The 15,034-nt window shown below is 57.6% G+C and overlaps 2 protein-coding genes across 2 annotated transcripts; both read left to right on the forward strand.

The window, feature by feature from the left end:
* Positions 1-1,353: 1,353 nt before the first annotated feature.
* MPL (MPL proto-oncogene, thrombopoietin receptor) lies at positions 1,354-7,148 on the forward strand. Its single transcript, XM_069023130.1, has 12 exons — positions 1,354-1,677; positions 3,784-3,907; positions 4,228-4,403; positions 4,627-4,871; positions 4,947-5,103; positions 5,264-5,393; positions 5,665-5,837; positions 5,941-6,083; positions 6,231-6,458; positions 6,545-6,651; positions 6,772-6,859; positions 6,945-7,148. The coding sequence occupies exons 1-12, from the start codon at positions 1,575-1,577 to the stop codon at positions 7,146-7,148; spliced, it is 1,878 nt and encodes a 625-aa protein (XP_068879231.1). The 5' UTR covers positions 1,354-1,574.
* A 436-nt stretch (positions 7,149-7,584) lies between these two features.
* Positions 7,585-12,973, forward strand: CDC20 (cell division cycle 20). The gene is made up of 11 exons (XM_069023391.1): positions 7,585-7,635; positions 8,011-8,207; positions 8,773-8,918; positions 9,557-9,653; positions 10,185-10,313; positions 10,680-10,876; positions 11,213-11,307; positions 11,650-11,881; positions 11,989-12,114; positions 12,286-12,403; positions 12,709-12,973. The coding sequence occupies exons 1-11, from the start codon at positions 7,589-7,591 to the stop codon at positions 12,885-12,887; spliced, it is 1,563 nt and encodes a 520-aa protein (XP_068879492.1). The 5' UTR covers positions 7,585-7,588; the 3' UTR covers positions 12,888-12,973.
* Positions 12,974-15,034: the final 2,061 nt, after the last annotated feature.

Below are 15,034 nucleotides of genomic sequence, written 5' to 3' on the forward strand. Positions count from 1 at the left end.
AAATTGTTCCCGCAGCTTCCATTCGGTTGCCTGCTCTTCAAAGGGATGGTCCTGCTCCCCCAGCTGGGTCCTGTGGAGCTGTGCAACTCCACACCCTTCCCACCCTGGCCAGCTGGCACCTCCCAGCACTGTGCCGAGCCATCAGGTAACTTCCCACATCTGGCAAAGTGATGGCTGTGTTTGACCAGCCTGCTCAAACATGTGCTGCCGGGGTAACCCTCACGTGCCCATCCCTCGAGGGTCGACTGGGCTCTGAGCTGACCCTCCTGCAGCAGCTCCTGTTCCAGGCTTCAGTCCCCCACCTGCACTGCTGCTGTTTGTTACCCTGACAGTGGGGGGCTTCACCTCTGCTGGCTTCAGCTTGCTCAGCCCTGGACATGCCATCCAGCTGCCTGTCCATCCGTCTTCTGCAGTCCCACAAGAGGCAAGAGCAGCTCCTGCAGAGCCTGGTATCCCAGCTGGAGACAAGGGCATTTGCACTGTCCTTCTGGGCAAGAGTCTTTTATCCCCAGAAGGTCTCTGAACCCAGTCAATACCATTCTGATTTTATATTCTGGGCCCCAGTGCTCTTTGGTGACAACTGCAGCTGTTAGTGAGCAACCTCTCTGCCCCATCCCTGAGGTCCCCAGTGAACCAGTGGTGGGGACTGGCCCTCACAAACAGCCTGACATGTGCCACTGCCTCTGCACCTCCTCTGCTCCTAGCTGGGAATTGTGTCTGGGGCAGTGTGACCAGTCCTACTCACACCTAGGTCTTTCTGCTTTTTTTGACAACATTTGTCTCTGGCAAGTGGGAGCTGGCTGCTCCTGTCTCCCCTGAGTGCCCCTGGTGCTGTCCCCAGCTGCTGGCCTTGGTGCACTGTGGACACATGTGCAAGTGACTCCTTGTGCCCTGGCTGGTGCCCCCCGGGGCTGTGCAACAGTGCTGTGCCCTGGCAGGGTGGAAGACCCTCCAGCCACCGGTACCAAGCGGAGGTGGTGGACTGGCATGAGGTTGAGCATGACTGTGGGACCTCACTGTGGTGGCTCTGCTCCTGCACCACCACCACCAGCACCTCTGTGGGCTCTGCCAGTGCCCCCTGTGCCTGCAGCTCTGCTCCCAGCACAGCCACAGAGACGGTGCCGCTGGCAGAGCAGACCTGCAGTACACCAGTGCCAGGCGGCACAGGACACAAGGGAGACAGATTAGCTGTCCCATATCCCATGTTCCCATGTGACAGCAGCCCAAACAGCGTGTCCTGTCCCACACAGGGGCCTCCCTGGTTTCTTGGGGGTTGTTTTTCTTCCTACCCCATCCTCCCAGCATGCCAGTAGCCACAAGGGCAGGACATGCCCCCTATCTGATAGGAGCAGTCTCTCTTGGTGCTGCGGCCAGCAGCAGAGGGGTTGTGGCATAGTGGTTTCAGGCACAGGGAAGTACTGGTGGTGGGGAGGGGGGAGCCCCCAGCCAGGCTTCCTGAGCTGCACAGCCACCACTTCCCAGATAAAGGTATCGCCCGGAGGAGCCGCAGCTGCTCCCAGGACACTGGCAAGGACCAAGTGCGGCACGTGTGGCCCTGGCACACAGGTTGCAGGATGGCAGCCTGCCTGTGCCAGGTCTGGCAGCTCTCACTGCTCCCTGCCATCCTGCTCAGCCTCCAAAGCCCACCACCAGCCCCTGAGCCAGTGACATCCCAAGGTAGGTCCTTGGGGCTATTTTCTCCCCCAAAGGATGGGCCAGGGAGGAGCTAGAATGCCAGGTGTGGGCAGCGAGCACCTCACAGCAGCCAAAATCTACAGGATTGGGAAGGGGACATTCCAGGAGGGTGTGCGGGGAGTGTTCAGGGTGAGCAAGGGAGTGCTCTTCTCACTTGTAGGACACCCTGTGATGTTAGGAGTGAAGGAACATCCATGCTCTCTGCAAGCAGAGTTTGGCAGCCTGTGGGTGGTCCCTGGGGATGGCAGCCTGGTGCTCCGAGTCCTGCTCAGGTAGCAGAGGGGCTCTCCACTCATCAGAAGTTCTCAGATGACTTGATGAGGGTTTGAGTGAGACTTAACATCTGATGGCACAGCTCTGCACCACGGGCAATGCAGTGGCACTTCCAGGCTGACCCCAGTGCTCCTACACCAGCCTTGCCATGATGTTACTGTGCTGCCGGGCACCCTCATCTTAGCTGATAGCTGGCCTCAGTCTGGCTCACTGCACCTGCCAGAGCCACTCCCCATCTGTCTCATTTCAGGCTTCTCAATGCATTCTTTGAGAGCCTCTTTAGCTCCTTTAGAACTTTCTGTAACACCATAAAAAGCATTAACTGAATAAAAGCCTGTGGATCTCCTGCTTGTGTCTCCAGCCCTACTCCAGGTCTCTGGCTAGGACAGGCTCGGGAGCAGATTTTGCGTCACCCCCATAGGGGCAGTGGGACTAGGAGGGAGGCAGAGGGTCAGGGTTGGGCTCATCCTCTTTCTGCCCATTGCCTCTGCAAAATCGTTGTGCCCTGAGCCCTCCACTTGCTTGGCAGCACTGCCCAAGCATGGCTGCTGTGGGCTGCAGAATTGGGCATTTGCCCTTCCTAAGAAATGGCCTGTGCTCAGCAAAGATGCTCTGGTAGCCCACAGGACCAGGGTGGCCTCCCACCAATGCCATGGGCCCCTGTGCCACCGAGCTGCTGGGACCTGGCCCCTTCATCTCCTGGTGCTTGGAGCTGGGTGAAGTCATGGAGCCAGCATGAGGCATGGGGTGGGGTAATGGGGGACAAAAAGGAAAGGACGGGGGCGGGGGCAGTGGGGGAGATGGGACAGTGGGCAGAGGGAAGAAGGAAACACAGGGCTGGGGGGATCCAGGCAAGAGAAGAGACAGGGCAAGAAGAAGGACACCGAGAAGGTGGCAAGGACATTTGGGAACTGTGCCCGTTCTTTACCCAGGGTGGGCTCAGCTGGCAGTGCAGTGGATGTGTAGCAGAGAATGGATACACAGCAAATGGAGCAGACATTGGCAGTGGGCTTGTGGGGTCCCAAAGCTGGGGGCAACCCCTGGGGAAGGCAGCAAATCCCAGTAGGAAGAACAATAGGAAGAGGGCTGGAGAGGGTCCGAGGGCAGAGGGAGTGGGGGAGAAGGGAGTGCTGAAGCAATCCTGGGGGCAGCAAGACTACCCCTGTGCATCACACATCTGCATCTTGGGGCTGTCCCCTCTTCCATGACAACAGGGGCAGACACCCATGTGTCAGCAGAGCCACCAGTGCTCTGCATGGAGATCCTGCAGGGTGTGATTCTCCAGTTTGTCCATGCAATGACAAGGAGCATGGTTTTCTGAAGGGGGCAGAGAAACCCACAGGCCCCCAGGACAGTCCCTGGGCAGGGGTTTGGGCCACCCCCCCGTTCAGGACCACATGGCCCCACACCAGCCCCCAGACCCTTTCCCTGGGGTGCTGCTCCTCCTTATCTCACTTCCGCACACCTTCCGGCATGAGCAGGGCAGGGGTGCTTCCCCCTGATCGCTGGGCCCTGAGCACCCCCCCGAACCGCAGGGCTATTTCAGGATGTTTGCTTGTCCTCAAGGACCTCGTGTACTGAGGAGGGGGGCGTGGTGGGGCCGAGGGGAGCCCTGCACCAGGCAGGGCCCCAGTGCAAGCCAGCAGCCAGCATTTGTGCCATGTCCCTCCCCAGTGTGCCAAGTTGGTCGGGAGCACCTGTGCCCCAGCCATGCTCAGGCTGCCCCAGATGCCAGCAGGCATGGGGCGGGAGGAAGCAGGTGGGATGGGGACAGGTTTGTGCCCAGGGGCTCCTTCATGCCCACACTCTTCCCAGATGCTGCACTGCTAGCAGGTGTGTCCGAGGACATCCTCTGTTTCTCCCGCTCCTTTGAGGACCTCACCTGCTTCTGGAACGAGAAGGAGGAGACAACAACTGGGATGTGCCACTTCTACTACTGGTACAGCAGGTAGGAGATGGTGGGGACACAGCCCAACCTCCTCCTTGCTGCACAGAGAGCAGCAGGGTCGGGGTGTCACAGCAATCTGTGCCATCCCAGTAGCTCCTAGCTGCAAGGGGAGATGGAGAGCCCATGGGAGCTACACAGCTGGGGCCTTGGCTGTCCCTCAGTCCCATGGGGATGGCACCCTGCAGTGGATGGTGGCACAGGAAAGGAGATGGCGACACCGAGGTCTCGGTGCTTTGCCCCACATCCCCTCTCCTCAAGCTTGGCCCGAGGCAGGCATGAGGTGCTGCAAGACCCCGCTCTCCATTCCTCAGGGGTATGCCCACAGCGTGTGTGGTCTCTACGTGGCACTACGGGGCTGGTGGGAAGCGACATGTCTGCGTCTTCCCCAGCCAGGACGTGCGGCTCTTCACCCAGCTCCACCTCCGTGTGCTGGATGCCACCACAAACCAGACCAAGTATTGGCGGGAGCTCAGTGTGGATGCAGTGGGTGAGTCCCTCTGACTGGACAATACCTTGTGACAACAGGACAGTCCCCGGACCTGGGTCCCCTGACCCCCTGCCTGCCACGGGGGGTGGCAACACCCTGAGCCCTGCATGCTGGGCACAGAGGCAGCCTTGGGGGGCACCTCCAGGTGTCCCCCAGCAGGACCAGGCATTGCCCAGACCGGGGCTGCTGCGGGAGGGCAAACACCCTGGCATGTTCCCTGCAGGTCTCATTGCCCCCCCAGCAAACATCACGGCCCGCTGGGCTGGGGCTGCGGGGCAGCTCTGCGTGTCGTGGCAGCCACCACTCGCTGACTTCCCGAACTTCTTCCTCTATGAGGTGCAGTGCTGCCCTGCCAGCTCCTCGGGGATGTCCTGCAGCACCACACTGAATCCCAGTGACCCCTCCATCCAGTCAACTGTCAGCACCCACACACCCAGGGCCGGGGCAGCCTCCCCAGGAGTGGGGCAGGTACATAGAGGGGTCAGGGACGGGCAGGGGGGTTTGTGGGCCGCAGTTGCTCCTCAGCCTGGCTCCTCTCTACAGAGGCTGGTCCAAGCCAACACCTGGGTGGTCCTCCAGGGCCTGCTGCCAGGGATGAGGTACCACATCCAGGTGCGCAGCAAGCCCGACGGCACGTCCCTGGATGGCATCTGGGGGCCCTGGTCACAGGCAGTGGCTGCAGAGACACCCCACTCCTCCGGTGAGCAGCCATCCCCTCTGCAGGGGTGCTGGCAGGAACCGCAGGGAGGCACCCTGGGGCTGCAGAGGGTGGGGTCCTGTTGTAGGCAAGGTGCAACACCCAAGTTTTGGGGAACCAAGGGGAAGCAGCTCCCTTCCTTCCCTGGCTCTTGCCTGCCCAGGAGACATCGGGCTGTGCTGCAGTACTCCTGACCTGCGGCATGTGCGCTGCGAATGGAGCTGGGACCCTGCAGAGCCCCACAGCTCCCACCAGCTCTTCTACCGGCCACCTCCAAGTGGGGCTGGCACAAGGTAAGGGGCATGGCAGGCATATGGCACTCGGGCAGGCACATCCCAGGGACCACTGGTCCTGCTGTGTCCCAATATCCCACACTGGGCCACCTGCCCATGCCCTGTTCTGTCCTGCCCTACCACCACCAACCTCATACCTCCTCACCACTCCTCCCTGGCCACATTGTACCTCAGACTTCAGGCAGCAGTAGCTTTCCGGGGCAAGTGCAGGAGGAATGCTGGCTGTGGGAATGCTTTGGTGGGACTGACTGGCTCGCCACTTCTCCCACAGGGAAGATGCATGGCAACAGTGCGAGGAGGTGAGCAGGGGGACAGAGGCCACCCACACCTGCACCTTCCATCCCAGGGCTGGCAGTGCCATCTCCGTCCTGGTGAATGTCACCCGGACCCACATGCTGCCCACACTCAGCTACTTCAAGGAGCCCTTCTGGCTGCACCAGGCTGGTGAGTCCCAGTGCCACCACAGTCCTTGCCTGGCTCACAGGGGACATGGTGTCCCACGTCCCATTTCACAGGAGTGACACATGCCTGTCCCCAACACCAACAGTGCTCACAGATGCCCCACAGCTTGTGCAGGCAACAGTGTCACAGGGCCAGCTGAGCCTGCAGTGGCTGCCCCCCCTGGAGGTGCTGGCAGAGGAATTGGACTACCAGGTCCGCTATGCCATGGAGAACAGCCATGACTGGAAGGTAAGGCCTGGCCAGGACACCCCAAGCAGCCCTGCCCGCCTCTGCTGCTGACACATGCCAGGCATGGGGGCAGGCAAGCCAGACCCTCCCCTTGGCTCCTCGGCCACCTCACAGCAGCCATGCCTCCAGCTCGGCTCTGCCCCACAGGTCCTCCAGGTTCCACGAGCAGCTAGGAGAGAAGTCCTGGACCTACGGCCAGGCACCCGCTACCACGCCCAGGTGCGGGCCCGGCCGGGCGGGCCGTGGTACCAGGGCAGCTGGAGCGCCTGGTCCAAACTTGTTGTGGTTGATGCCATGGGTGATGCAGGTAAGGGACGGGGCAGGGGTGGAGGCTGTGGCCAGGAGAGCCACACGGCTGACAGCAGGAGACGGAGAGTCTGGAAATGGGGAGCACCGGGCAGACGGTGGCAGGGCTGTAAAGGGCTCGGCGTTGGTGGGTCTGGGAAGGGCTACAATTCCAGCGTTCCTCCCCCGATACAGGCTGGCTCATCCCCAGTGTTACGGTGGTGCCGCTGCTCTTCTTAGCAATGCTCCTGGGGCTGCGGTGCACCTTCCCCTCCCTCTACAGGTAAAGGGCTGTGCCGGGGGCAGGCGGGGAGGCCCAGCACCAAGCCTGGGCACCTTTCCCGGGGGGATCAGGGCACCCGACGCCTGGGGTTACCTTCGATGCCCCTTCCCCCGTAACCAGCAACGTGAAGCAGAAACTCTGGCCGCCCGTTCCTGACCTGCACCGTGCTCTGGGCAACTTCCTCCAGGAGAGCAGCAAGCACGGCCAGGTGAGGGGCTGGGGCAGGGCGGCTCAGCTCCCCCCGGGGCAGCTGGAAGGGCAGCCCCCACCGCGTCCACTCCGTGTCCCCCCAGGCCAGCGCCTTGGACAAGCAGCCGCCGGAGGAGGCCGTCCTGCCCTGCCTGCTGGAGGTGCTGCCCGGTCCGCGGGGCGAGGCGGGCCCGCCGCCGGAGCACGCTGGGGGCCGCCTGTCCAGCACCGACATCGCCAACCAGTCCTACCTGCTCATGAGCGACTGGGAGCCGCGGGGAGCCGCGACCGCCCCCGCCCCGCCATAAACGCGCATCCCCATTCAAACACCCGCCTGGTCCCTCCTTCGCCGGCCCGTCCCTGACCCGAGATCGCCCCGCCCCTGCTCCCGGACCGCCCCGCCCCTGCTCCCGGACCGCCCCGTCCCTGACCCGGGACCGCCCCGCCCCTGCTCCCGGACCGCCCCGTCCCTGACCCGGGATCGCCCCGCCGCTGCTCCCGGATCGCCCCGTCCCTGGTCCGGGTCCGCCCCGCCGCTGCTCCCGGACCGCCCCGCCCTCAGCCCGGGACCGCCCCGCCCTCAGCCCGGGACCGCCCCGCCCCAATCCCGCCCCCAACGGCACCCGCGGTCGCCCCGCCCCGCCCCGCGGCTCAGCCAATCGCGTTGCGTCGCGCGGCCGTCGCCTGGCAGCGCGCGGCCGTTGGGTTTGAAACGGCCAACCGGGGCCCCGTCCGCGCGCCCTTTAAAATGCTGCGGCGCAGGCGGGGCGGGCGAGCGGCAGCGGCGCGGCGGAGGTGAGAGCGAGCTGGGGCCGGGGCGGCCGGGGAGGTGCCTTGAGGCGCAGTTTCGAGCAGGGGAGGCTGTGGTGAAGCGGATGAGGGGAAGGGAGAATGCCCGTTAGCGAAGAGAATCCCGAGTTGCGGCTGGAGGAGGTGTCGGCTGATGGAAAGGGCCCCCGACAGGCGGAGGGAGGGGGTGTCGGCTGATGGAAAGCGCGCCGGGGAGCGGTTGGGGAGAGTGGGGGGTGTCCGGTGGTGGGGAGCATCCCGAGGAGCGGCCGCAGGGCTTGGAAGAAGGTCCGGTGGTAGGGAGGCTCGCGGGGCCTGCCGGAGCAGGCTGCAGCCCGGCCGGTGTCCCCGGTGGGCCCGGCTGACGCCGCCCGCCCGCAGGACCATGGCGCAGTTCCTGTTCGAGGCGGACCTGCATGGGCTGCTGAAGCTGGACACGCCGATCCCGAACGCGCCGCCTGCGCGATGGCAGCGCAAGGCCAAGGAGAGCGGCCCCGGGCCCAGCCCCGTCGGCGTGTCACCCATGAAGCCGGCCAATCGCTCCCACAGCTCCAGCAAGACGCCGTCCAAGACACCCGGTGAGCATCGGCCACCAGCGGCAGAGGCTGGGTGCGAGAGTCTCGCCCAGGCTGCTTGTCTGTAGCCATGAGGCTCTGGGCTCCCTGCCACGCTGCCCCACTGGCTTGCTGGTTAGGGAGGAGGAGGTGGGCTGTGCTCCTGACAATCACCCACCTCCTCCCCAGCATGAGGAGGGCAGAGCTCTGAGCACTGGGGCTGTCGAACTGCTAATCCCCCAGCTGACCCTTGCTGGCACAGCTGCATGCTGGGACAAGTGTGGGCAGGACTGTCAGCTGACAGCTTTACATGCTACAACAGTGTTTTTGTATCCTCCCCTTATCTGTGGACTCTGGAATTACTGCTCTAGACCCAAGGAGTTGTCTCCTGACAGTCCCTAACCAGAGCTTGGGGGCAGGGGGGAAAATATAAGTTAGTTGTGGCTGGGCGGCATGAGATCTCAGAGTCCTACTTGTCTACAACTTGTCTGGTGGGTGTGATGTGGAAGAGTGCTGGCTTTGCTCTCATGAAAGCTCTAATACAGGCTGTTAAATAGATGTAAGACAATATTTTCATATGTGAATGCAGGTAAATCTGGATCCAAAATTCAGAACACCCCCACAAAGGCTGGGGGGGATCGCTACATTCCCAACCGCAGCACCTTGCAAATGGAGATGGCAAATTTCCTCCTAACCAAAGAGAATGACCCTGCTGAGGAATCACCTACCAAGAAGGTGAGCATATTGCTAAGTTAAAATTACTTCAACAACCACTACCAAACACCTAATCCTTCCTGCCCCTTTACAGAGAAGTAAACTATAGACACATGGGACTGAGAAGCCCCTGCCATCACTACTTCCAGCTCTGGGCTTCAGGAGCCTGGGATGAGATTGAAGCTGTAGAGATTGCCATGCACTCTAGCCTATGCTGCTTCTGGTAGAAAATTTAGCTTTTGACTAATGAAGCTTTAAAATATAGCAGGCAACAAAAACACAAAGCTGTGGGCATACGCAAAGTGAAACTGCTGGTGGTAGCTATTCTAGGACAATGTCTACACAGGGAACAATTCTGGAATGTTTGACACTGTGTTCTGAAATCTGTTTATGAAGCATTTGGTCACTTGTGGCTGTGGCTTTTCCCACTGGCAACGACACTGAATTTGCCACTGTGTGAAAATGTGAGCAGGACAACGTGCGAAAGTCTGAGGAAAAACTGCTTTGACCTGCCTGTCTGTGACTGACCCTTGCATCACAGTTGTACACCTCCTGATTCTAAGAGAAGGGGACTTAGGTGTCATTTTAACTGCAGTGTGGGGGTTGTGTTTCAAATGCATTGCACTTGAAACACAAGTTTGGGTGATTTGTCTCTGTAGGAGCAACAGAAAGCCTGGGCAGTGAATCTGAATGGTTTTGATGTAGAAGAGGCAAAGATCCTCCGCCTCAGTGGAAAACCACAGAATGCTCCAGAAGGTATGATACAGGGTCTGTGTGAGCTGAATCAGCGGGGGAGATCTGGTCAGGGGAACAGCAACAGAGGTCCTGTGTGTGGTCACAGGAGAGATCAACTGGCTTCTGAGTACTATACACACTGGAGTCTCCTTTCTTAGGGCTCCTGAGGTTGAGGGAGGGCGTAACAGTTACAGTGAATTTATTTAGGAAAGGTGCAATGAACTGCAAATTGCTCACGTGTACTGCAGGTGGCAAGCCTTCATGAGGTCTGTAAGAGATTCAAACTCTCTGCTGTGCACTTTCTGCTTAACTGTAACTAAACATAATGGGATACAAAAACCCAAGTGTTTGTTAAACTTGTTTCCATGAATGAGGAAATTGCAGCTCACCCTGGATCCGCAGTTCAGCCTGTCAGTGATGTTAGTACACTGTACTCCCGTGAGTGTATCTCTTAGGACTTTATTTTCACTCCAAGGGATTCCTAGTTGGGTGAGCAACACTGAGATGGGAGGAAACTAACTCAGGTCAACAAACCTGTTCCTCTGCACACAGGCTATCAGAATAATCTGAAAGTACTCTACAGTCAGAAAATGACGCCTGGATCCAGCAGGAAGAATAGCAGATACATTCCCTCGATGCCAGACCGGATCTTGGATGCACCAGAGATCCGCAATGACTACTGTAAGTAGGCTGCAGTGTTGAGTGCTGGGCATCCAGAACATTCTGCACCAGAGTGCTGTTCCTGGGACAGTGTAACTGGGCTGTTTGTATTATTTTATGCACCCAGGCTAGCACAGACCACTTCCAGAGTGCTCCTGTGTAGCCTTACAGGAACAGTGGTCTAAAGCACTGCATAGGTGACTTGGAGCAGGGTACCTGACCCCACTACGAGCTGGGCGTAGTGACACCCAGAAGGCTACCCCTTACTTGTACGTGTGTGCATGCACATGTGTACACACACACACACACCTGCTGCATCAGCATGGGTGAAGGGCAGGGCTCTCTAAGTAAGCATCGTGTGACCTGCATTGCTCTTTCAAATTGTAGATCTGAATCTCATCGACTGGAGCTCCCAGAACTTCCTGGCAGTGGCTCTGGACAACTCTGTTTATCTGTGGAATCATGCTTCTGGGGAGATTATCCAGCTACTGCAGATGGAGCATCCAGATGTTTACATTTCCTCTGTGTCATGGATTAAAGAAGGAAATTACCTTGCTGTTGGCACAAGTAGTGCTGAGGTCCAGGTGAATGCAGGACTAAAACTAGAAGTGTTGTCTTAGGGATTGACAGAACTGTGGGGCCTGAGGACAAAAGATTGGCTAGCAGGGGAAGGATACCATGCATCTGACTTGTCTTGCCTGGTGTGGGGTGGAACTGTCTGCAGACAAGTACAGGATGCAAGGCAGGGTTTGGTTTGGGGGTTTTCTGAAAAGGGGGTGTTACCTTCTGCGAAATAGTCATGAGATACAAATTTTCTCTGCTCCCATATGGCTGAATGCCAGAGCCTGTGCAGTGACATCCCTAGGGCATAGAGACAGGATTGGATTTCCTCTGGAGAACTTATTGCTTTGCCTCTCTAGCTATGGGACATTCAGCAGCAGAAACGTCTCCGAAACATGACTAGCCACTGTGCCCGTGTAGGAACCCTCAGCTGGAACAGCTACATCCTCTCCAGGTAAAGCAGTGGGTGGAGATGAGTGGGTCAAGGGCAGTTGCCAGTTGCAAATTTCTATACCTCAAGCTATGCGTGGTGTGGGTTAGGGATGGCAGAGAGTAGTTTCTGTCCTGGCTTGGGATTCTTACTCAGCATTTTCTGTTGGGACTGTGAGGAGAAGGTCTCTCATCTGTATTGCACTTTGTGCTGAAGTTGTAAAGAGCTGTTTCATTCACACCAACAGACCAGTGTTGCTGGTAACACTGGTTGAAATGCAGTGGCAGGTAGTCTTGCAACAACAAAAAATGGATTTGAGTGAAAACATGTCAGCCTGACCCTGCAAACCTTCTCTTTTCTCTGCAGTGGGGCACGGACTGGCCACATCCATCACCATGATGTCCGAGTAGCTGAGCATCATGTGGCCACCCTTGCTGGCCACACACAGGAGGTGTGCGGACTCAAATGGTCTCTAGATGGCCGATACCTGGCCAGTGGTGGCAATGACAATCTGGTGAATGTCTGGCCATGCACCCAAGGGGGTGGTGGAGACTTTGCTCCTGTACAGACCTTCACTCAGCACCAGGGTGCTGTCAAGGTGAGCACAGGGCTGCCATGGGCAGATGTCTGTGTGCAAGGCAGATGTGCAGCACTGGCTGGGTGCAGGTTGCCTCTTGCATGTCTTAAACTGAACTCTTCTCTCAGGCTGTGGCGTGGTGCCCCTGGCAGATGAATGTTCTAGCCACTGGAGGTGGCACTAGTGACAGACATATCCGCATCTGGAACGTGTGTTCTGGCGCCTGCCTCAGTACTGTTGATGCCCATTCCCAGGTGAGACATGAACATCAGCTTGGAGACAAACACCTTCTGGCAGCACACCTACACAGAGCTGCTGATTCCTCAGGCCCAGAGGCATGGGAAAGGAGGGGGACCATGCTCACCTCTGACTGGTGAGCAGCAACATAAGCAGCGTGTCTTACCTGTGTTACGGCCTCTTCTCAGGTCTGTTCTATCCTGTGGTCAACAAACTACAAGGAGTTCGTTTCAGGCCATGGCTTTGCACAGAATCAGCTGGTTCTATGGAAGTATCCAACAATGACCAAGGTCGCAGAGCTGCAAGGTAGGTGGACAGGGCCTGGGGCAGGACTGCTGTTAGAGGTTGAAGGCAGCTGCAATCCTTTGTTTGAGCCTGCAGCATCACTGATACAGGACGGTATCCAGGGGGCCTGGTGCTAGGAGCAAGGCATGCCCATGGGCTGTGGAAGAAACACCATTGCTCTGAATGTATGCTTGGGTCTGAATTCATGCTGCCACAGCCAGTGGGGGAACCAGCTATGCAAGCTGGCATGGCTCATGGGAGCATACAGAAGTAAATGTGCGGTGTGCCAATCAGCTCAGCCCTGACTGCACACTCCTCATCCTCAGGTCATACTGCCAGAATCTTGAACTTGACCATGAGCCCTGATGGTACAACAGTGGCCTCGGCAGCTGCTGATGAAACACTGAGGCTCTGGCGCTGTTTTGAGATGGACCCCATAAAGAAGAAGGAGAAAGAAAAGGCAAACAGTGCCAAAAGCAGCATCATTCACCAGAGCATCCGCTGAGAGCACTGGGTTGTTGTGGGGAGGGGGGATATGTGGTTTACACACTGTACAGTATTTTAAATGTTTAAATAAACTGCTTAACTTGACTTTTTCTTAATGGAATCTGATGGAAGAAGAAGCCATTGCTCCCAGACCCAAGTCCCTCCTCCCTGAGGTTGGGGAGCTGGGCAAGGGCTGGAGCCTTTGTTCTTTAGGGCCAGTTTACAGGCAGCCTGAGCCTAGCACAGCCTAGCAGAAGGATGCTGTGCAAGGGCTGCAGTTGTTTCTGTCCCAGCTATGCTAGGTATGTCACCTGCCCCATCTAGATGCTGACTAAAAGCACAGCAGCTCCACCACAGGCTCAACTGAAAGTATAGTGTCTGTGGCCCCAGTTTCTCATGTCCTGTCTCATGACCACATGGTCTTACTGTGGCTCTGCAGGCAACCTTCAGTTTGTCTTGTTCAGCTACAGGCAGGCATCAGTGCCAGCTTAGGGTGCTGGAGTAGAACAGCTACTTTTGCAGTGAGCTTAGTACTGAAAGCTAAGAAAGTACTTTCTTGGAAAAGAAAAGGAGGAGGGGAAACATAGAGCAACAGCTGTCATTACCCCAAGGGCCAGAAAGGGGCTGGCACTGGCATAAAGCCTGATGCTAAACAAAAGGTTAGTTTACACTGCCACAGCCAGTCTGGATGTCATGCAAGAGCCATGCAACGCACCACCAACCCTGTGCTCAGCCCTTAGTCACGTATTCTTCCAACAACTCCGATGTGTCTTCCCCTCCTGCTGACAGGAACCCCTGGTGCCTAGCTGAGGCTTCATGCAGGGAAGTAGGCACTGGGGCTCAGCTGACATTTGTTAGAGCTTGACTCCCCTACACTTGGAAAAATGCCTTTTTTCCAGGCTGAATTGTGCTGGAGCAAGTTGCATGGAACATATTTGAGGCCTTACCTGATATGAGCAAGAGCTGGCTCAGCCATGCTGCTCTGCATAGTGGAGACAGTGTCTGAGGTTGTGGGGCTGCACCAGACCCATCAAGCCTGTCCTTCAGCTGCTGCACCAGCATTGCCAGGGTCTGCTGGGTACACTGCACAGCTGATTAGCACCTTGGCCAAAGCAGCTCCACAAAGCCTGTACCTCCCATCAGCCCTCAGTGATTAGCTGAGGGTGGATTATTAACTGTTTTCACCTTCCCCTCTGCACAGTACCACGCTGTACCTAGCACCACCTCTGCCTCCTGAGCTTTAAACCAGCTGGAGCCTTCAAAGGTGACCAGTGGAAGCACCAACTTGTGCTGTGCCAAGACCAGTGAGGGTGCAACCACACACAGCTGATTTGGGGGGCACAGTCTCAAAAAACAGCAGCTGAGCCCAGCACCTTCCCAGCAGGGCTGCTGGTGCCTCCCCATTTGGCCACTTGGGAAAGATCAGAGGAGGTCCAAGGAAGGAGCTCTCCCTCTTCAGACGCAAATCCTAGGGCAGCAGCTGTATCTAATGGGGAAGCAGACAGGAACCCAGATGCAAGGTTGGGCTCTTCTCCAGAGCTGTGCTGCTGTTGTAGGAGCCCTGCCCCACATCCCTGAACTTAGGTGCTGGGAGTTAACACAGGCTTGCCCTGTAGGCCCACAGCTGATTAAGCCTTCCCCTGGTCCCTGACCTGGAAGGAGGGCTTTATATGCCTCAAAGTTGCTGTAACTTTTTCACTCCCATATAAGAGCAGCTCAGCTTTCTCTGACAGGCTCTTTCTCCTTAGCACATATCCCACCCCCATAAGTTGGGCATTACCCAGCCCTTGAAGGTCCTCTGAGCATGACTAGAGGGTAATGATGTTGCAGGGTCTTTGGCCCCATACTGGTCCCTACAGTCCTGGAGTGAGGAGGAGCAGAAGAAGGAAATTGGCACTGATCCAGCAGGCCCAGTAAACACAGCCCTATAAGGTGTGAATTCAGTTCACAGCATGACAGCATATTAATTACCAAGTGCCATGGCAAGTCCATAGAAGAGCACAGCTAACAGGAACAATTGGAGGAAGAGAGAGCAGAGCACATGCAGGGAACAGCCCATTCTAAAATACCAAGCAGAAGTAGTTTAAAGCATTGTTACTATTTTGAGCAAAAGCAGAGACAGTCCTGCCTTTACCAAGAGGCACCTGGAGGGGAGGAGGCTTGACA

This window comes from Aphelocoma coerulescens, chromosome 8 (assembly GCF_041296385.1).
Source record: "Aphelocoma coerulescens isolate FSJ_1873_10779 chromosome 8, UR_Acoe_1.0, whole genome shotgun sequence".
Lineage (NCBI taxonomy): Eukaryota > Metazoa > Chordata > Aves > Passeriformes > Corvidae > Aphelocoma > Aphelocoma coerulescens.